The following is a 23,164-nucleotide window of genomic DNA, read 5'->3' on the forward strand; positions in this document are numbered from 1 at the left end:
AGAGAGATTTTTATCTGTGACTTTGAGGAAGGCTAACCAAATCAGAGCATGGGAAACCACATGGAGCTCTCAAGCAGCTGAAGCACAGCTCAGTTGTTGGCTGTTCAGACTTTCTTCTGACATTATCGGCTTCAGCTGCCTGGGACACAGATGCTGGTCCCACAGTCACACACACACAGGCCACCCCCACCATGTCCTGAACTGTCCACCCTCTAAGCAAAGTCATTACATGCCAGTCAGACACACAACCAAAGGGGCAGCTTGAGGTGGTGATGTTTATGGCAAGTTTCTTTCTGGTTGCTGATACTCAAAACATTCAAGTAGTTTTTAATTTTTAATGTAAGTTTTTAAAATGTGGCCTTTTTCCAAAACTGTTTCAAACCCTACAGAAGCATTCGAAGGGTTTGTTAACTACCCAAGTGCCTTGGCCTGTATTCCTGAAATTGTTATTAAATTCAGGTCCTTAATTCAGGACCTGATCAGGGATGGAAGGGTGATGTTATCTCCTTACCTACATAGGAGTGTGGCTTAAAAAAAAAAATCCTAAAGCCTAATTACAATTTCACTTTCAAAAATATGGAATAAAAAAGGAAATACCATTATGAGAAAAATTATGGCCTCCAGTACCTTTTTACAGCAAAGATTAAGAGAGAAAATAAAGGTTTATGCTTCTGTTTTTGAAAAATGTATAAATCCTTGTAAGTGAAAAATGTTATCAAGTATTTTGTGTTACAGCCTTAAAATCATGTTGAAATACACACAGTAACTGGAAATGTGAAAAGAAATAGGTGCTTCTGAGCTGACCAAAGTATAACCAAACAAGAATCCATATACATCGAAGTATTTGTCTCCCCTTTCCCACCACATCCCTGCCCATTCTTTCTGAATTGGTTTACACAAATCATCAGCAACACAGAAAAAATATTTCCTGTGATGTTTTTTTAGGGGGTTTTTTAAATAAAACATTTTGGAAATTGAGTTGCAAATCAAAGTGTGCATTTAAGTTAACTTTTTCCTCTGCCCCCATAACTCTAAACCATCTACAAATGCATTGTATTCTGAAATTACATTTTCTTTTTCCCCCAAAATATATGTTGAAACCTTACATGCCAAGTTTCTGCCCTAAATAATTCTTTACAGACAGATTATAACTCCCTAAAGAGCACAATACTAATTTTACAGCTGTAAAATAGGATATTATAATGGAAATACTGACTCAACTTCTACTATAGCATAGTAACATGTTGGCATAATGAAATTAAATTGATACAAGAGTTCACACATTAAATTTCATTGAAAAGCAGCCTGTAAAACAATTGCTTTAATTAGGAACAAAATCATATTCATCCATTGACTATTTTAGAACTTTGATCTGATGAATGTTACCACAGACTTTGGTATTAAGACTAATGTCGTTCCTATTAAATATGCATCAGAAGTCTGAAGGGGAGGAATATGAAGCAAAAACCCAAACAGAAAGAAGAAATAGTAATGTTCATCAGCACTGAGTAGGAAAAGGATTTTATTTTAGGTTATATCGGGCTAAAGTGCGCACAGGAATCTAATCAGGTAAGTAAGGATGTTCTGTCCATGAAATCCTTGCTGTGTACCTTTGAAAATTTGGATAGTTCAACAGCTGCAAAATACAAGGATCCCTAGATGTAACAATATCTACATCTGTACTTCACAAGTAACAGTTTTAAAACGTTATTTCACATCTACCCCACAAGACTTCACTGAACGAGAACAAAATATAGCTGGAACTACTCAGAGAATTAAAGCTCAGAGATGAGAAGGCAGCTGCAAAACTAAGAGATGCCTTGCAAAAAGCATTTAAAAATATCTTCATCTTTCAACCCCTGCTCCAACAACTCCTAAGATAATCAACTCACCCACAAAAACCCAAACACATAATCCCCAAAAGCAGAATTAAAAAAAAAAAAAGGACGTAACAGGTCTATAGTCGGTATACGTGACTTGTAAACCACAGAGAAACTAAAAACGACGTGTCACCTTCTGTCAAACATTGAAGTCAGCTCTTAACAGCTTTTTTAACTGAGAAGAGGGACGAAAAAGGGTTCTGAATAACACAAGATCTGCAAGATCACTTTTCATGAAGCTGTTTTTTAAGATTTATGTGCAACTCTTTTATAGATTGTCGGACTACTTTTAATTTAGCAAGTTTTATGCATGTGCAGTTTTGAATGGTATTTCCTGTAGTTTTTCAGCAAAGTTTTCCCTCAGCTTTGATTTTCAATTTACATTTTGCACATGCTGATGGGCTTTGCTAAATAGGACATGGTTTTATGTATGTTTAGGAGTCAGCAAACTTGTAAATGCTTTGTTGCGTTTGGTCCTTGGTGAAAAAGCCTGTCTTCTGAGCTGCAATAATTAAAGTAACAGGAAATCCTCAAGTAAAGCTGTCATTTGTAGAAAACTGCTTGATTCAATTCAAAGCAAAAGGCACAGAGAAAAATCCGTGCATGGCTATATTCAATAATTGCTTTTGGAAATAGCATTCATGATCAAAGAGACTGTTAGCAAAGTTTTCCTGAAGCATGTTTGTTTCAATGTTAAGGTTGGAAATCGTGTATTCAGTGCATATCAAAAGAAGAGCTCCTCTCAGTTGCTCTGAGATGAGATTGAAATGAATGCTGAAGGGAGAGAGGGAGGGGAAGACAAAACCAACAACCACAAAAGCCCACAAACAAACACTAAAACCCACAGAATTCCCAGACAGAGCAGGTAATGCTTTCTGAAGGTGGTCATCTCCAACGGATTCAATGAGAACATTTATCACATTTTTTTAAGCATCTTTTAAAAAATATGTATTTTTTATGAATTCTTGGTTTTATTGGTCCTGAATCTACATTAGGTCTTTAAAGCTGTCGGTCTGGATATGAAGACAACATAAGCAGACTAATTTTGAATACTGGCACTGAGGAACTGAAAGATTCATCATATTACATTTATTTTACTTGCTAACACTAAAGCTGCTTTTGAAAGACATACAGATATCCTGCCACTGGCAGAATTGATACAACTTGCACTGCATTCAAAACCAGCAATAATACAGACAACTTCTTTATTATGCCATAAGGTAACCTTAGGTTTCTTCAAGAAGCCCATAACTAATGGCAAATAGCTACAGTCCAGAGTTCTCAAGGAAATTCAAATAAAGCCCAGGAGGCCAATTTACATATGAAAACGGAAAAGCAATATAGACTTATAAATAACAACAATGACAATGAAGAACATTTAATTACAAGTTATGCACCCTAGGGGTGAGCATACAGTCAGCAAAGCACAGCAATATGAAAGTACCCAACTCCAGATGCAGTTTAGCTGTGGTAACACAGAGCTTATATATGGTTTCCTTCAGCTATATTACATATTCTGTTAGCGCTGCCCAAAGAACTTGTTTAGCAGTGTACACATACACTGAGATAACAAAAAAGTGTAGTGCTGGAGAGTGAGCAAAGGGGTGTGAAAACACTGCCAAGGCCTTTTTGCAGCATTCTCTGCTATGTCAGGTAAGTACACTTTCAGAGAAGTGAGATCACTTATTGATGATGGTTCCTGAGACAAGAGCTGTGAATTACCCTCTTCTGCAGGTTCAGCTCAAAACAGGTTTTCATTGACCAGAATTTGTGGTGTTTATGTGATTCAGAAAATTCTGGCTAAACATAACTGAAACTTTTGAGACCTATCACTTGAGAAGGTTTTTGTGCGAGTTTGAGATCTTTATTAGGAAGAATCCTTGTGACCTCACAGCTATTCATGGAATCATAGAACGGTATGGGTTGGAAGGAACCTTAAAGACCACCTAGTTCCAACCCCTGGAGATGGGCAGGAACTCCCTCCACTAGACCAGGCTGCTCAGAGCCCCATCCAACCTAGCCTTGAACACTGCCAGGGATGGGGCATCCACAGCTTCTGTGGGCTAACCTCTTCTCTGTCCTAACTTTACAGGGCTTTTTCCTAGTAGAAAGCATGAAGAATATTATACTATCAAGACATCAGAAATGGATGGACCTGAATCCATCTCAGCTTTGTTCTGTAAAAGCTTTTTAGCAGCTAGTAGAAGTGTATTAGAAGCAGAACATGACACCTAATTCTGCTTTTAATAATAAAGAAATTACATTATGTGTTCGTTGAATGCAGTCTCACACTTCATATGGCATGCTGTAACACAATAGAAGCTATAACAGAGAAAAAATATCATCATAATTAAATGTATTGATTAAATAAGTTTATTGTAATTAGGAAGACAAAATAACTGACACGCCTATTAACTGAACAATAATTCCCTGAAAGGAGAATATTTCAATATCCTGACAGATCGTGTTGCTTCTATGGGAGGTTTTACTGTATTTTCAGTAAGCCAATCTGGTCTGTCACATACTCAATTTTTAATGGCAACATCAATGACAGCATGTGTTTTTAAATGCAACTACATCTGCCACTGTTAATTACTGAGTCATCTGACCACTGTAGTGGAAAATAAAAATGCCATAATGACATGAAAGCATTGAAAAAGCTACTTGACAGAAAGCCACTTGCTTGTGCTACACAGTAAGTCTTCTGGTCCTAAGAAAGCCTGTATTTAATCATGGCAGACAGCAAGAAGAAAGAATTCTGCAGCAGATCATAGCAGCAAAACAATACAACAAAACAAAACCTGTTGTATTCAAAAAGGGCTACATATGCATTTCAGCACCAGCAGACCTGCAATAGATTTGCTCATCAATAGATCTTTCCTTCCTGAAACAGCAAGTGGTAGTTTGTGAAGAGAAGACTGTATAAGCACACACACGTAGATGTTTATTAAAAATATTTCTTAATAAATGTTCTTAAATACGTGTATGTATTTTATTAGTGAAATAGAAGTGTTAGTCCTATCATTCTTAAACAGAAGACTTACTAGTTGTCTTATTTTTAACAAAAAAAAAAGAGAAAAACAATGCCTTTAGCTTTAAAAATCTCTAGAAGATCAGCAGATTTTGAAAGTGCAAGTATGTTATCAGTGATGCCCATGCATTTCAAAGATCTGCAGCACTTACTGATGACAGTTTGTTTGATTAAGCTAATAGAATTAAAGCAGATAAAAAGTACAAATGCTTGAATGCTAATGATAAGGAAAAATATCTTCCAAATAGTACCTTTCTTTGAACTGCCATAGGAAAAGGAAACAGGAACGATTACAGATGGGAAATGCCAGAACAAAACAGCCAACCTAGTATTTGTCTATCATGTGAGAATGAAAGAGGGAACAGTCAGTAGCAGAAGCATCAAAATTAAAATGTTTACAAAAACACAATCCCAGAAGAGATGCTACACTAGTAAGTACATATAATAAACAGAGAGACAACTGTCACTAGCAATACAAAGAAGGGAGAACTTTACTAGAACTAAAGATAACATCTACACCACAGTTGTGGTAGCACCTTAGGAAAAGCTGAGAAATCTCTAAACAAGATGGTGTGTTGACACAGCACAGACAAATGCTGTGTGAAGACACTATGTGGCTCCCAAAGCAATATAACCTCCTTAGAAGAGTCTTGTGCCCAGATTTCCTAAATGTCTGAGATCCTTCTTGCTCCAGAATTAGTCCATTCTGAATAAACTGGGAATTACTGTCACAGCCCAAATTGCAAAACATAGTTAACTGTTTCAAGGAAAAAAAACCCAACCCAACAAAAACATGGACAAAGAAACCCTAAACACAACACTACCCCCCCACAAAAAAAACCAACCAACCAAACAAAACAACTCAGCCCTGATTTAGCAAGACTCTTACCACCTTAGACAGTCGAACACTATCATGGAAAAAGGCAGCAAGAAGTAATCACTGTACCAGTAAGGAAGACAGGATAAATAAATGGAACACGTATTTCTACATTTTTTTATATGTAATTTGCTCTCTTTAGATCACATAAGACTGTAAACACCAAATAAAACTACTGATCTTTTATAGTATTTTTGTACTGTCACAGAATGACAAAACCAGAAAGTGTATTGAAGCAGTAAGAAGCCACTTCAAAATGCTGTTCTTAGTCCATGCTTGCTTGAATTTTATTCCACATTGGACAGTGTTAACATATGAATTTGCTATACTTACTACTCCCCACCACAGGGCATCTGCATAGCTGCCAAATTCTGTTTCTCCAGAATCATTTACAGCATCTTTTTCAGCCAGGTACACAAAATAAGAGGAAAAAATCAGGCCCAAAAATCCAATGTACAGTGTAGTTATCAGTTCCTGCAAAGAGAGTCAAAATAATGGCATTATGGTCTCATTGAGATACCTAAATTGACTAACACCGATGGGTTATTAAGGATAACTGGAAGAGGAGAATGCAACTTCAGCAAATAATACACACTGACACTGAGTGTTGGCTGTGCAAATCAACAAAAATCCATTGAGCTCCCTGGTGACAAAATTTATAGTGCTGATGGCTTGGTCCAGCACTCACACTGCCAACACCGAGTCAAAACAACCTCTTCAGTTGCACACAGGACTCATTAACCTTCTGGCCACCAAAAAGTAGTTGGGTAACTTTTTCAAACAGTGCCAAATCCAAAAACAACCCTGGAATTTAGGTACATATTTTAGGAAATATTCAGACTAGTTTTCAGAAGTCTCATTTTCTGTTGTTAAGTCCAACTACAAGTCAAAATTTGCCAAAGTGGCAGTGAATATAAGGCAGAACAACCGCGCTTTGTTAAAATAAATGACTACCTGCCTCCACACTAAATGTAAGTGACATCAGCAGCATGGCTGCATGCATGCTGTTATGAATATAAAGGCTTTGGCATCAGCTGTGCCATTCCAACTGCTCAAACTCACCTGTCTGTGAATGAACACCACTGATCCCAGCAACCTCCAGGTACCGCCCTGACGGTCCACATGCAGCATCCGTAAAATCTGCAGGAAACGGATGCCCCTGGAACACCATTTTCAAATTAATGAGAGGCTAAAGACACAAGAGAAGAAACAGAGGTGGAGAAGGGAAGTCTGGTCCAAAGGACCATGTTAAGAGACACATAGTATTTTATGTTAGACTTAGCAGCCTGTTTCTTTTCACTCCGTTCGCCCATCTTTCTTCTTTTTTGTTATGAAGACAGCCTGGGGATATTGTCCAAGGGAAGGACTGACCTTTGTACACATAGGATAACCAAAGGATTCGGGAATTTTGGACACAAACTGTAAATGCTCCAGAAATTGTTCATCAACTCATATTTGACCTGCTCACCAGGATGGGAAACAAAATACAGAACCAGCTAACTAAGATATGATTTCCTTATTTTTGAGGAATTTCATAGGCAATTTGAACCAGACAGTCAAATAATATTTTAAAATATTCTTTTTATGGGAGTCACTGCAATCCTGGAGCATAGCTGCAGCCAGTGTGAAGAGCAAAGCACACTGCCACATATTCATCCAAGAAAACCAAGTGGTGTGACCTTCCTGAGCACAAGGTGGATTCAGTCCATCCGGAATTCACAACCACAGACGTTTTATGAAAAGGCACCTTGAAGATATCAGATATGAAGCATCAAAGTGTTGCTATAAAACCAAGCTAAGAAACTAAACCAGGAGTTGGGTAGAACCCACTTAGTTGGGGAAAGGTAGAAGGAGAATGAGCTTCTCTGTCCCCACTAGCCGAAAAACCATTACAATGAAATTTTATTTCCCCTACACTTCATGGGATCACCCACATGATTGGTGATCTGCTCAATTACATGACACTGGAAAGTGACTCATTTTCTCCTGCAAGAATTGAAATAGGAGGTAAATTAAAATTAAAAAGGAAGAAACCCCACCTTGCTCAGACAGCACTACTTCCTTTTATTGCATATAATTACCTGATAGCCGAGGTTGCAAAGACTTGACCTTTAGAGCCCACACAAAGAACTATCATGGAAGCAACAACTACAATTAAATCTGGAAAATAAAAGCCAATTGAAGAAAATTAGTTAGCAGCATCTTGCAATACTTCTGCAAGACTACTAGAACCAAAGACAAATATTACTTTAACATTCTGAACAGTCACTCCTAATTGAAAGTTTTGTTTATATATCAAGAGATGTCTATTGTGGCATGTGAAGAAAATTTCATCATGTGATGGAATGGTTTTACTGGGGTGGGTCCAAGCTGGCCACAGTCTCAACAAATGAAGAGTTACCATCAAGCAGCCTGGAATCCTTATTAGCTATAACCCAGGAGGAATTTCAGCAGTTTCCATCTGTTCTCTCTTATCCAATTCTTATTTTCTCTTCTGTGCTTAGACAGGATTTTAATTGACAGATTTTGAGGTTTATTTCATATATAAGAAAATTAACTTACTATCACTTTACCTGTCCAGGTCTAAAAGGGAGAGAAAAATAGAATTAGTGTATGAGTCTAATTTAGTTTAAGTCAGTCAGAACTGTACTCTGAATCTACGTGCCTCAGGCCTAGTAAATTTTGGAAAGGAACTCTGTATTTTGGAGAATTAAATAGTTCTTGATCCATATCTGAGAAAGCAGAACTTTGTTTTGCTTTTCAGACTGAATTAATTTGGATGATGTTTCAGAACACTTAGTGTTCTAGGACTTGAGAGAAATGGATCATGGCCAGAGTGCAAAGATGCAGTCAAAGTCTTTTTGTAGCTGCAGTCACACCTGAAATACAGTTGCTATTTTTATACATATATATATATTAAAAAAAAAAAAAAAAATATATATATATATATATGGATGGATGGATGCACAGAGGAGCTAAACCAAACTATTTTATAATTGTAAAAATACTCAGGTACAAAATTTTGTAATGTACATTCAGCAAAACTGTAGATAGTTTATGAAAACCTGTGTTCTGTACTCAACAATAATGTTTCTGAGGAGTGGGAAAATCTATGTCACAGAACAAGAGTTACTATTCTTCCATAACAATACTCCTCTTCCAAAATCAGGTTTATTTAGTCCATTTATATTTCAAGTACTTAAGTACAGGGCAAGGGTCTTTACACAGTTCTCTCAATACTGGCTAACAAAATACAGATTGATTTTGGATTATGTTTCTTTTGGTGAAACTGTTAAATGAATGACAAGAATTCTAAAAAAACAGTGATTAGTGACATATATGGAATATTTAGATGTAATTTCCAAGAACTCTGAAGTCATCTTAGGAAGCCAGTTGAATCCCAAGGGAATTCAGGTGTCCAGCTCCAAATGCATCACTGAAAACCATATTTTAATTCGACTGAAACACAAAGCAACTACAGTGCATCTATTGCACTCTACCATGCAGTACACAGCTCAATTAGAGTGCAAAATAAACTCATAATAAACTATTCAAATGGCTGCTGAGGGGAGAAAAAAAAAGCTGTTCAGTGTCTTTAAAAACATATAATTGTAGAACTTGTACAGTGTCTGGGATCCTCAGGTCACAGGAGACAGGACAGAGTCAAGACTTATTCCTGGCAAAGCTTATGATCACTTGTGAAAAAAAACCCACGCTGCTCTTCTGGAAAAACAAACCAAGCTACATTTGTTCTCAAGTGACAGTGCCATGAATTCCTGAAAGGAAATTCAGATCTACATTCACGTTAATGACAAGAGCTCTCGCTCTAACTTGGCTTCAAGTGCTGCAGAAATCCAACTTCTAAAAACTTTTAGGACAAGTTTTACTTATTGTTTACATCAACTCTGCAAGCCTGCATACTCACCAATGATTGAAATAGGCTTCCTAGCAAAACGAAGCCTTCCCCATATTCCAACGTATTTACTGCGGCACCCTGCTGACCATAGCCGAACCACATACTCTGTTCCAAAGAATACCACTAATACAATTTCCTAAAAGAAACACACAGGGAACTAGGTTAATTCTCTACTCTGTGTACGTCTTTCATCTCTTTTCAGAATGTATTAGAATGTGATAAATAAAATGTAAAATTAGGACGGTGACAAATACATCAACTATACCAAAAATGAGCTGACCTAAAATAGAAAAACCTGTAAGAGTAGGGAAAGAAAATATTAGGAGCAAACTGAAATACTCTGATTACATGCAGTTTGGCTTGTCTACATGTACTAAAACTGAAAACCATTCTGTGCAATTCATTTGGTCTAATTCAAACAAAAGGTTTCCTGACTGAGCCAAACAAAACAAGCAGAGTCTGTATTTAGAAGATGAGCATTTTGCTAGCTTATTTCATTTTGGGAAGAGGTGTGCTTCACACACCATTTACCAGATCAGCTCAACTTCCCCCTTGTTTATACTTTTTCATTCTTCCTTTAAGCTCACATGGATTGAAAAAAGATTTCTAGTATCCATCACCAATATGACAGTCTCCAGGTGCACTGAAGACAAAGTGAGTTCTCCAGCACACCTTTCCCATCCTCTTGCCAGCGTTTAGGGACTTCAGCAGAAACAGAGATCTAGTCCTGCAACACTGCTGGTACCAAGCTACTTATGAACTACTCACCTATACTAAGCTGTGACTTTAGAAACGCCTCCAAGGTGACAGATGTCAAAGACACCTGATATTCTTGCTGATTGGACAGTTGGTACAGTTAGGTCCTATCTGGAACATCATCAATGTGCAGATAATCCTTGGGTTTTCTACAGACCAGATGAGCATGGCATAGCCAGCATAGTTTCTTTGAGTATCAGGGAGCTGCAATTCTTCCTTATTGGCAACTCAATTAATAAATGGTCACATTCTCCATCAGAGCCAACAACAAAATCTACTTATTGAAATGGTAAGAGTGACTTGTCACTGAAAACACACAACACGTGGCATAAAGTAAGAGTACAGCTAAGTAATCAATCTCAAGATGTCACGGTTACACAGGTTAATGCAGATTAAGAGAACGAGCTCCCTATTTCAAAGTGTGATTTCACATAAAGAGCAACTGCAGAGAACAGCCCGTGCTGTTGAACATTTTATCCAGCCCTCTCACATGTCTGCAGGGTTCACTGCTATTTTGCATAACAAATTGGCAAATGGGACTCAACATAGTACCTACGATTATATTCTTAATTAACTGAAATAACCAGGACACAGCCCTAGTCCAGGCAAGATGAACGGGAGTCATATTATCACCTTCAAAAATGCATGGGACATGCATACTGAGCAAAATAATATGTCTGTATACAGCAAAAATAGTGGGGGGGAAAGGGTTAGGCTTCAGTTGACTTCACTGTAATATTTTTGTGGCTCTGAAACATCTTGATGGCATAAAAAACCTGTTCATCTCAGGGCACGAAAGTGTTGAAGTTCAACTCTGTGACACTTCTAGAAAAGCTGGTAGAACATGAGCCAGGACTCTTTCCCTTAATTTTGACATCTCATAATCTATGCTAGATGTCAGATGCAGTAGAACAGCTACCACAATTGTTTATAGTCACTTGTATTCAAGGCAGATTTTTAAGATAATATGAAACTATTTAGAGCATTGGTTGTAATAAACATAAAGCTCAGACTCTTCAACCCAGCCATGAATCTCTCCTACAACTTCCTTTTAAAAGCATCCACCACAACTCTCCACCTTTTTTTTTTAATTGGACTATTTTAAAATATTTTCCAATAAAATAAAGATGTAATGAACATCATAAATTGAAAGAAACGGCATCTGCACCAGATGTTTTAAGGAAAGACGGTGTCTTATGACAGAAGCTTCAAATGCAATGAACCTCCCCCTTTGTCCAGTCTAATGTCATTTATGAGCCAATAGTGAATGGGAAAATTGTGAGCTCTGCTTGACATGAGGTGCTCTTGCTCAAAGAAAATAGAGCACCAGAGGCAATCTTTTCTGATCAGGTGATTGTATTCCTTTCACACACGGTCAATAAACTGCAGAGGACTAGTACGCCTCCCTTCATCACTACCACGGAGGAAATTCCCTTAACAAAAGACAATTCCAACCATACAGAGAGGAAGAACTATCCTTCATTCAAAACAGCTCACCTGAGGAAGGGATGCATGGTTTCACATTGTATGTGATAGCACAGATAATACTGTTCAGATACCCCCAAAAGCAATTACTAAAAGCAAAAGAAGAAGGAAAAAAAAAATTACCTTGGTAAGCAAAGAAAAACCCAGAGAAGAAGTTAATGTTTTAGCACAATGGAACCACAAACAGCACTTGTGACCAGGCTTCGTGTTCCAGTTTTACAGCAGGAAGGTAGGAAGAGAAAGCCTGGATTGTACTTTAAAGGAGCGAGTGTTCTCCACGCAGGAAATTTGCATGGGAGCTGCTGTGCGTATGTTTCCTAAAGCCCCTCCATGGTTCATTGGCTAACAGGCACACCGGCAAGTATGCAAATGGGGGCTGTCCCACAGACAATGCGACAGACACGCAGTCAATGGTTACTGTCACCCAGCTCTTTGCGTGACATGCAGACAAGCTCAGAGAACACTGATTGTCCTATAGACTCCGGCGACTGGAGGGAACGACCAGTCGGCTTACACCAAGACACATTTTTCACTCCTGACGTTTTGATAAAGGCTTATTGACCTAAATGAGACCCAAGTTATTCAGGGAACATCGGGGGTGAAAGTGCACAAGCTGTTCTTCATGGTCATACACAAAAACGCCAGGTATCCATTAGCAACTGGCAAATTCCTCCTCCCCTGCCCGTGGCTGTGTGACAGACAAAAGTGTTTTTAATATCTTGTGTTGCATAAATCTAATAAGCAGTCTCCTGGGGGGTGGGGGAGGCTGATGAATTTCTGTCTGTATACTCTTATATTAGTGGCCCGAAACTTGTAGACAAAAAAAAAAAAAGTACATTAGAAAATTATGCTTTCCTGAGCTACTAAAACATTCCCTGTATTTTCCTGATTAACAGCTTAACGTGAAATTTATGTGTTAAGAAGAAAATAACTGCCTGAAAAACACGAGTGAGCATGGGAATTAAAGCTCAGTGGTGGAGTTTTCTTGGTTAAAATTGCATACATACAAGAACTACACTGTGCAAGGACACATTCAACCCAATGTAACTTAATAGCAGTCTCCTTTCTACAAGGTGAAAACAGAAATACAACAGTGAGATTAAAAACTTTTATGGTATAAAGAGCCCTCTAAGATGGGACAGTCATGTACATTCATACTACAGCCATAAAGGGGCTGTCTTACTCAAGAGAAAATACCTGTTTTCCCTTTAATTGATTTCTAGCTGGTACCCTCACTTCTTCCATCCTTCCTGCTCAGCTCAGGTATATGCATAGTGCCATTTTCATGCCTTCTCAGCCACATAATCCCACCATAGCCAAAGTAAGATATGGCAGAACTTAATCACCTGGCTACAGTACAGCTCTCACCACCTGATGAAGGAACTTAGGCAGGATCAATAAAAACATAGTTGCCTGAAAAAATACCCATGCTATATTACAGTCCATACCTCCAGAGTTCCCAGGGTATTTTGCTAATAAATGCATCTTGAAAAGCCCTTCCTTTACTACTCGATCCCCACTGGATAGAAAGAGCTACAGTCCTATGATGGGAGGCATCCAATATCTGCATTGTGAAATAAACTACAGTAGCAACTCCAAAAGGAATGATAGGGTCCTGAAACTTAACTGAAGGAGATGTTTTTAAAGCAATTAGCTTAACAGCTTGGGGGGGAAGGAGGGAACCAAAAAAACCTGACAAAATGGATCATGACACCACAACAACAGCTATTTAGCAGATACAGAAATTGTCACTGGAGGCTGAGAAAACATCTGTATAGAGAATATTTTGCCTAAGACTCTGCCTGTAGACCTCAAAACTGTAATTGGTCATGGAATCACAGACATTCAGGCAACCATTCGATGTGGGAGGGCTAGATGATGTCATCTGAAATCTGTTATGAACAAAAATGCCTTTAAGACTCTACATTTTTTCAAGGCACTCCATAAATGTAAGAAAGGTGAAACATGTTTTAGGAGGAAGAAGGCAAAACATACCATTACGTTATTCTGATTGGCTAAAGAAGACCCAAAACAGAAGACCACATACAGCTTATTTCATCTCCCACAGAGGTGTCTGCCCTAAGAGGAAGGAGAGATGACAGGCACAGGAAGAAAAGAGGCATTGGTGAAGGGGAAAGCCTTAAGACACATAAACACAAACCTCTTGTACTGAAGAATTTCCTCCCATCTCAACATTTTACTGGGAATACAACTCCTACCCATGTCTGCCATATCACAAGCTTTATTACATTACCCTCTTTGGAGGGAGAAATCACATTATTCCCACAATTCCATCAAATCTGGCTTCAAGGATGATAAAATTCCCATGGATTTCTTTAAACAATGAAATAATTTCTCACATTTCTTATATAGGGATTGCATGCCAACCACCATTACTTCAGTTGTAGGATTCCTGTGGCACTACTTCCACTGAAACCTATTTTTTAGCCAAGGCAATGGAATATTTCTGCTACAGAGCAGTAAATGGGAACAGTAATCTCCTCACAGTCTAAGGCAGCAGCAGTGGAGTGAGGACACAGCCATAAGCTTTCTTCAGAAGGCATGACAAGCAGGTCTCTGAAGGAGCCAAGAGAGAGGACAAGAGATCTGCTGATGCTAAAGTGACAAATAGGACACTTGCCATCAGTCAAGGGCTGTGTAGCTGGATTGAGAAACAAACAGGCTAAGCATCTTCATGAGCAGGGATACAGCATCTCTCTACTCCTCAAAGGTCAGAACCGGCAGGAGTATGTCTCATATAGAGCAATCACAGACTCACAGAACAGTTTGAATTGGCACGAACCTTAAAGATCACCTAGCTCCAACCCCCCTTTCCACTAGATCAGATTACTCAAAGCCCCATCCAACCTGCCCTTGAACTTGCAGGGATGAGGAATCCACTTCTCTGGGCAAACTGTTCCAGTGCCTCACCACCCTCACAGTAAAGAATTTATTCCTAATATCTGACCTAAACCTGCCCCTTTCAGTTTGAAGCCATTCCCCCTGTCCTGTCCCCTTGTATAAAGGCCTCTCCAGCTTTCTTGTGGCCCCCTTTAGGTACTGGAAGGTGCTGTAAAGTCTTCCCAGAGCCTTCCCTTCTCCAGGCCAAACAATCCCGGCACTCAGTCTGTCTTTAGAGGAGAGGTGCTCCAGCCCTCTGATCGTCTTTGTGGCAATGGGTTGCATTTACACTGACAGAAGGGCAGCACACAAAACCTGAACACTACAAGGCTATACAGTAATTCAGAGAGAGCTGGAGTCCACTTCTCAGCACACTGTACACCTGACACATCAGGGCTTGCAAAATGGTTCAGACAGCACTTCTGTATAGCCTGAGCAGGGTATGCAAATCAACAGCAGCAAAGGCAACTGTTGCTTCTAATCTCACCCACTTTGTATAGAGAGGCCCCTCTTTGTTCTATTGAAAAAGGCAGGATTTTTTCTGAAAGCTGTACTGTGCTTTCTAAGATACATAGAACAGCAAAATCAGATGGCCTAGGCAAGCACACAAAGACTCAATAAAGTAAAAATCCCAACTTGATGAAGTACAGATCAAAAATAAAAAGACAAATGGTTTCTCATATATATAAACACTTACTGAGCAACAGCAAGTCTCAAAAACGCTATTTAGGACTGGAGATTTTCTTCCCCCTACTTAACCTCCTCACTTCCAAAGAGCTTCTAAATTACATCTTTTCAGAGGAAAACAAATAATGCTACGGTTCTTTCTAAATGTTTAAAGCCAAAACCCTTGGTGTTCCTTTCTTTCAAAAGCCTGGTTTCATTTGGTAAAAATTTTTATCTAGCAAATTTGGCACCAAATGATTAAACAACTACAGAAAACAAAAACCGTGGTATCAGTGTTAGATTTCTACCTCCAGAGGCCCATAATTAATCCCAAGTTACTAGACATCACTAAAGCTCCCTTATTAATGTTTTTAATTAAGATGAAATAATGTTTCCATTAGTATTCATGTTCTGAAAAAAAGGGATGCTTACTAGAGCTAGAACAGAGCTAGAACAGTTGATGGTGATGAAGCTTTTTTATTTTCCCTTAATCAGTGCTGAGAGCACAGAACAATAGCACTGGGACCATTAAAGAATACTGCAGGCCTGCAGTTTTGGGTTGAGATTTTTCCAAAGGCTCCAAGCAACTAAATCCTATTGAATTTCAATAGGAGTCAGCCACCTAACTCCCTTAGGTGCATTTAAAAAGCCTTTCGCTGATTTCCTTCACTCTCTTCTCACTAGAGGTTTCAGCCAAACCCAAACGCTGGCAGTTGAACCTTTTCCACCAGCCCCAAAAGGCCTCAGATGTCAGAGGTGTAACTTTGCACGTGAAGGCACGGTCTCGGAGCACGGCTGCCTTAGAACAACTTTCCACACTGTCACCCCTGCACAAGTCTCTTCTTAAAGCAGTTGTCTTTAGCTTTTGAACTTGGCTGCTGATGATATCCACCAGGAATTTGCAGGCGTGAATGGAGCTGGGCTTGCACATTTAGTTCACAGCACTCGTTTCAGTGTGGAGCTCTCCCCCATCACAAAGTATGCTCAAGAAGTAGACTTCAAACCCGAAATATTTGGCAAGAGAGGGGAAGTGTCAATATGCTAACCCTGATGCAAAAATGATTAAAAATCCCTACTCCTTTCTGTTTATTTCTTGAACCTCTTATTCAGGGCTTCCTAAGAGTCTCTAGAAGGAATTCATTCAGGACCCTCTCTTTCAAAGTGAAAATGCTCTGGCTTCTACCCAGTGCAGCATATGCTTAATTTTATATCTCACTGAATTCAAAGGAACTATTCACCTACACTTTAGATGAAGCACACATACACACAGTTCACAAATATGCAAACTCATTCATTACTACATACAATATGCTAATATGAGTAGAAGGAATTGCTACAGACTACTTAAAAAAAAAAATCAATGTAAGCCAAGCAAGTCTGTATTTCTGTGTTACAGAGAACTGTCATAACAACACTATTTACACAGTGGCTACTTTCCCTGATCTGAGCATTTTCATTCTGTCAAGTATCTTGTTGCATGCTTTTTATGAAACAACCATTCTCACTCCTTTTTTAAAAAGCTACTTCATACCCACCATGCCCTGCACCAAGTAGCTCGTAAGTCTTGCCTTTGCTCCACAGCCAACATGGAATTTATTGAGGGACCTCAGGAAGAGACTGTATGCCTGTTGTTTTCCAGCTACAAATGACAGGGCAATAAAAGCCACTGTGTCTCCCAGCAAAGCATATCTCCTTTATACCCTTAAACTATCACTTTACAACACTACTACATTCTGAGAGAAAATAAATATTGCACACTCTTATCTGTAAGCAGAGCCACACAAAAGGAAGAATTTGGCCATGATCCACCTAGCTTAACCTGCAGTAGCTCCACTTTGTATAGTTAAAAGGGAATATAAGGGTAGATGGCATTTTTAAGATGTAATGGTTAAGTTCTGGTCACATGCTTTAAAATATGATAACAGCAACACTTGAAATCTGGTGGTTTCAGACATAATGTCCTTTTTTTGTTGTTTGAGGCCATATTGTGATAGCATCCAGGAAGCATCAACATTTTAAAACAGAAATTAGAAGGAGCATTGATAAAAAAATATTTTTGTTCCAGTGGTTTTGAAAACCTACTGCTTGCCACCCACACAAATGCTCCCAGACAAGAAGCACTGTGGATGGAAGTACAGCTGGATATGCACCGTGACATCTAGATCCCATGAGCTATTTATGGCCTATTCCAACAACTTGTTTCTGCAAAAGCAGATATAGAGTATGTGGAAGAGCAGCTCTTTCTGATGAAGTTCTAACTTCTTACCTGTCTTGTGTAGGCAAAACATCTCCCCCAGGCCCAGCCCTCCCTCTAAGAAGTGAGTTATGGAATCCTGTGTGTGCTAGACAGTCTTGCTTCAGGATTTGCAGCTCTAGCCTTCCTGCTCCTCTACGTGGTTTTCGGCTTTATGGGACTTTTTCCAGGATGTGATGTAATTTCCACAAGTAAGAAGAGTGAGAGGTCACCAAAAGCAGGACATGATTTCTACATTGACTCATGATATCCTCTTTTTCTAGAAGCAGCATGTTTTCAAAATTCATCCTCCAAAAGTAGGATTTCTGGCCTGAGCAATGACCATGCTCTTCAGTATGAGTTTAAAAAGAAATAAATTTCAAGTGACTAACATTGGTTTCAACTTCCTCCAGTTTAAAAAAAAAAAAGGAAAAAAAGAAAACTTTATTTTTGTCTGGACCGGTAGGACAAAGTTCCAGTATAAAGACATCAAATTCTGAAACAAAATCCTTTCACACACCTGGGTGACCATCACTCAGTTACCACTATCAGGCTCAGTACTGATAAGGGTTCAAGTGGCATATTTCTGTTTGACATTCCCCATAAACACAACCTGCTTTTGCCTCAACATACTTGAGCTCTCTCCCAGGCCTGCTCCAGGGAATACACATCATGCTCTTCCACACAGCTGCAAAAACAGTCACACACTAAACCTGCAGTCCAGGCACTTAATACTCCTCACAGGAAAACACATGTGCTAGTTTAAGCTAATAAAAACCCTCTCAGATGCCATATGTACACAGCCCATTCAGTCAGCATTTTACAGTTGCCTCTAAAATTTGTAATGGAGGAGAGGAGAGTTATTTGACATGCAAAATAAACGTAACTGAAGGCAACAAAGTCAGCATTTTCAGCTAAGTGGCAAATACATTTCACATACTGAAGGCAAGTAGCTTCCTCCTGGCGCCAATTTCCTGCGCCCGTTCCAACCGGCGAGCACTAAACAGTCGTGGCTATCATTCAGCGCATCAGGATTAGAGCATTCCAAAATGGGAACTTAATTTATACCAACCAAAGCACATGATCAACTCTGTGCAAACTCTCTCCAAAGCTTTGATAGTGTTCCAAAGAGACCAAACTAAACTCACATTTGCAAAATGAAGATATAAGCCAGATCTCTCTGAAGTCGCATACCCCATTTAACCAAGCTACCGTTATGTGCAAAGACTTATATTTTTACATGAATTCATGTTTCTATCAGTTTGGGGTCCAACATAAATAAATGGTGCAGAGGCCGCTCTTTCCAGAATTCAAAGTTACTAAAGGAGAACTGCAGCTCTGTGAAACTCCACTCACTATCACCTTTCCTCTGCTCCCTTTACAAATAAAGGACAAGTGCACTATTCATTGCTGGAAGAAAAAAATTCTTTAAAAAGCCATGGCCTTCTCAGTAGCAGCTGGTCTGAGCTTCAAGACATCAAATACCTCAGGAAACTAATGGGCATTATATGGAATGAATTAAAAAAAAACCCAGAAACAAGACAAAACAAAAAAGAAATAACAAGCAAACCACCAAACTGGTACTTGGCAGAATTCAGCAACACTGTACCCCAAAACTCTTTGGAAGAGGAGGGACCTTGTAAAAGCAATGCCTAGGACATGTCAAGAATAAACTCAAGACTCTGCACAATACCAAGCAAAGTCACCCAACCAGAAGAATCCCCTCTGCAGAGCAGTACTTGAAGAGTTAAAAACAATCGCAACCTAAAGTAATGGGCACAAGGAGCCTGGTTTAAGATAGACGAGCTTCTTCTGTGCTGGAACATTGGGCAAGGAAGGTCAGACTTTAAAATACACATTTACACTTTAAAATACATATTATTACAAGAACCAAAGCATTGGTTATGCACTATAAATGCATTAACGTATCAGAACATCCAGCTGGTAGGACTAGAGCAGAACTTCATATTATTGCACTCATTTTTCTAACTTGAGGCATATCTGTTCTTTACGTGAACTACACTTCCAGGTGAATAATTGACGGATTTTTTTCTAGGAATAGCAGAATTTTCTAGGCCCTTCTCTTTGATCTGAGATTTACTGTTGCTTAAATTAGTAATTAAACTACACATATCTTTGTAAATCCACATTTTCCAAAGAATTTTTCCCAGTAAGTGATGAAGGAAATGCCAGCCTTATTCCACAGTTAGATGAATTTCGCCAATAATTTTTAAAACTTTTCTTGCTTTGTGGTTTGGAATTTTTTTTAAATGTCAAAAGATCATCCAATATTTTAGCCTATGCTTTACATCTTCTCTGCAGTTTTCAATGCTTTCTCTTTTAAAAAATTGATTTTTGTATGCCCTGCTTAAGCCTCTCAAGATCCCATTAGACGTTAGATGTGATATCAACAAAAACCCTTAAATCTAATCTGGACACCAAAGGCCTTACTGGCAAATCAGAGAGCCAGGATTACCCACAGGAATCAAAAATGCTCATCCCACACAAAAAGATGTGTTCAGCAGCAATGGAACTAGCGAAAACTCACACTTGTAGCAGTTATCTTACAGAAGTGAAGCTAGAGCTATATTAAAGAAAGGTGACTCCTTGCTTTAAAAACACTCAACCTCAGTATTTACTAACCCACAATGCAAACCACCACTCTGTGGGACTGGTAACTGAAATATGTGACATTCTTCACATCACACCATTACTGAGAGGTGATAATGTTTTTTCCACTGTAAAAAGTTCTTTTATAGCAGTATTTTCTCAGTATGAAAAATAATTACCAAGCAAAGTTATTTTCTAAGACTAAGCGAGAAGAAGAAAAAAAGGGGCAGTCCTGATGCACAACCACCAAACACTGACACATGAATAGTGCACATAAAGCTAAAAAAGCTCTGCTAAAAACAACTTTAATGACAACCTCGTGTTTCCCCTTTCCCCAACACATAACACATTAACATTTATCAATCATGAGTACTTGTTCAGGGTTTCATTCATAACAATTACATTACACTACAAATGCACATAACAGACTGCCTCGTGCACAATGTGCATTTCCTCATCAGCTGGATGGCCAAAGGAAACCTACTAGATATGGAAGTGTGGTAAAGCTGTGTCCCATAACAGGGTATTTGAACACTTATAAGCTATTGCACTTAGCATAGCAAAGCTGATGACATGAGTGCATGTTTTTAGCAAGCCCATCAATAAAGCTTTCCTCATTAGAAATCTGCCCCTAGCATGTTATATCAGAGAATTTTGCTATCATGTACCACATTACTTGTCCCAAATGGCACGCTGACAAAGAAAGAAACATTGTGCCTATTAAAACATCAAGCTTTACAGTGCTCTAAAAGCGGTAGAAACTCTCTGGTAATCCTTTATGCGGTTTCACATCTTTTGAGTAATAGTAATGTGTATTTCATGCTATGAAGACATGGACTATGTTCATCTTGGGTGCTCAATTACTCTGAAAAACACTGTGAAAGCCCTCTTTTTAGACACTTTGTGAATCAATTGCAGGCTCATGGAATTGAATTTGATTACTTTTTTGCTGTAAAATGACAGCAAGCAATGGTGGTGGCAGAATGAGCAAGCAGTTCTCACAGCTCAACACCAAGAAGTTACCACTGCGCAACTCCTCGCACAAACAAGATGAGCAATCATCTTTGTTTCAATATTAAGTGTAACATTAAACATGAATTCATACTTTTTTAAACATGGAGAACAAGGTGAATAAGGTTGGGGAGGGGGAATCTATTGCAAACTGGAGGTATTTGTGTACTAACTGGCTACTGCAGTGATGTTTTCCACAAAAATTCCAGCCACATTAGTTTTGGCAGCAATTAAAGAGTACTTCTGGAATCCTTAACAACATTCAAGGAGCTCCTTTTAACTTCACTTCATGTTCTGTAGTCCTTTCTACTCTTTAAAGCAGGGAAAGCAGGGTGTTTTTTTCCATCTTCAACTTGTTTTACTGTTAAAATAAAGACAAAGATGATTCAATCAGAACTCAGGCTCAAAGGAACCCCACTGAAGTACTTACTCCTCTTTGGGAGCCGAGAAGCTCCTCTTTTGCCCAGGTTGTACCTCTTACTGCTGCTCAGTACATTGTTCAACTCTGCCTGTGAGCCAACACAATCATAGGACCCAATGATAAAAGAAGCTATTCAGGGTTTTGGCAGAAAGAGTACTTTGACATTTTGTTTCAGGATTAGACTTCAGCCTGAGGCTTTAACACTAAACTGCCCATGGTACCTCACACAGATCTGATTTCTGACACCTCTTCACTCTATAACAATTTATTCTTGAATATCCCCATCCAAGTCAGTGGGATGACCACTGAAGCAAGCTGCAATCCATAACAGACAAGCACAGTTGAACCTATCTGTTGAGAAGGCAAGATTACACCCTTACACCACTTATGTCTGAGTACTGAGCCACGTAATCAACAATTCATGCTTCCTGAAAGGAAAACGCAGACAAAAGCCAGTATGTAGCCAGGCATCAGAATTGCAATTGTACCATATTCCAAACACCAGCTAAACTCTTAATAAACCTCTGCAATCACACGTGATGTGTTTTCAAGCATGTTCCTAACTATGAAACAATTATACAAGCAACATTAATATTTATACTGATTAACTAAATTAGCATTAACTGCTGGGCTAGAAAGTGATCTCATGGGGACTGAAAACTCCAAGTACTTGAAAAAGGTAAAAATGCATACCTTTTTCTCCAGTTAAGGGAGAGAAATAAGGACGTACAAAGGGAAATCCATCTCAAGTGCCCTAGGCACCTTGAGATGTAAGCAGCTATGATTTCAGGAGTACCTAATTTTTTCCATGAAGGGACAGCATATGTGACTTGTCTTATACTACCTAACCTAACTAACAGACAGTTAAAAGCTGCAAAAAACCCCAGTCATCCTAGAAGAACTGCTCTGAACTCAGCTTGGATCAACAGCATAAAAACCAGAGGAAATCTGCTGAGGAAATTTACTATCAGTTCTTGCTTGAGAGAGATGTTTGTGTGGGGTTTCTATTTTTGGGCTGGTCTCCCTAGAGAGGTCCATGTGATTACCTTGTCTACCTCCGGTTTCCCTCTCAAAACTCCCAAATCCATGAGTTGATCTGGAGAGATCAGAAGACCAGGCATGTCAGAGGAGATTTAAGCTTCCTGAAAGTGTTGTGAAAATAAGGAGCCCAGTGGAAAAGAAATAGCCTCTCTATACCCTGAGAGGAAAGATTTCATGTTAATAAGCACACTGACCGGAATTCCCTAATTTTTATCAACATCCAGCTTCATGAAGACATACTGTAAGTTTCAGCCAAAGTCATTTAGCTTCAAAAGAACAAACAAACAAAATGCAGAAAGGCAAACAGCCACCCACCTCAAGAACCCCAAGCATTTC

General features: G+C 38.9%; 1 protein-coding gene across 1 annotated transcript in view; it reads right to left on the reverse strand.

The window, feature by feature from the left end:
• The window catches only part of KCNQ1 (potassium voltage-gated channel subfamily Q member 1), a gene marked incomplete at its 5' end in the record, with an annotated part of 336,754 nt that overhangs the window by 247,382 nt on the left and 66,208 nt on the right, over positions 1–23,164 (reverse strand). Inside the window, 4 exons of the mRNA XM_082283617.1 lie at positions 6,122–6,262; positions 6,851–6,947; positions 7,870–7,948; positions 9,714–9,840. Coding sequence (XP_082139743.1) covers positions 6,122–6,262; positions 6,851–6,947; positions 7,870–7,948; positions 9,714–9,840 — 444 coding nt within the window. The remainder of the gene's footprint in view (positions 1–6,121; positions 6,263–6,850; positions 6,948–7,869; positions 7,949–9,713; positions 9,841–23,164) is intronic.

Source organism: Coloeus monedula, assembly GCF_965178545.1.
Source record: "Coloeus monedula genome assembly, chromosome: 6".
In the NCBI taxonomy this organism is placed as follows: domain Eukaryota; kingdom Metazoa; phylum Chordata; class Aves; order Passeriformes; family Corvidae; genus Coloeus; species Coloeus monedula.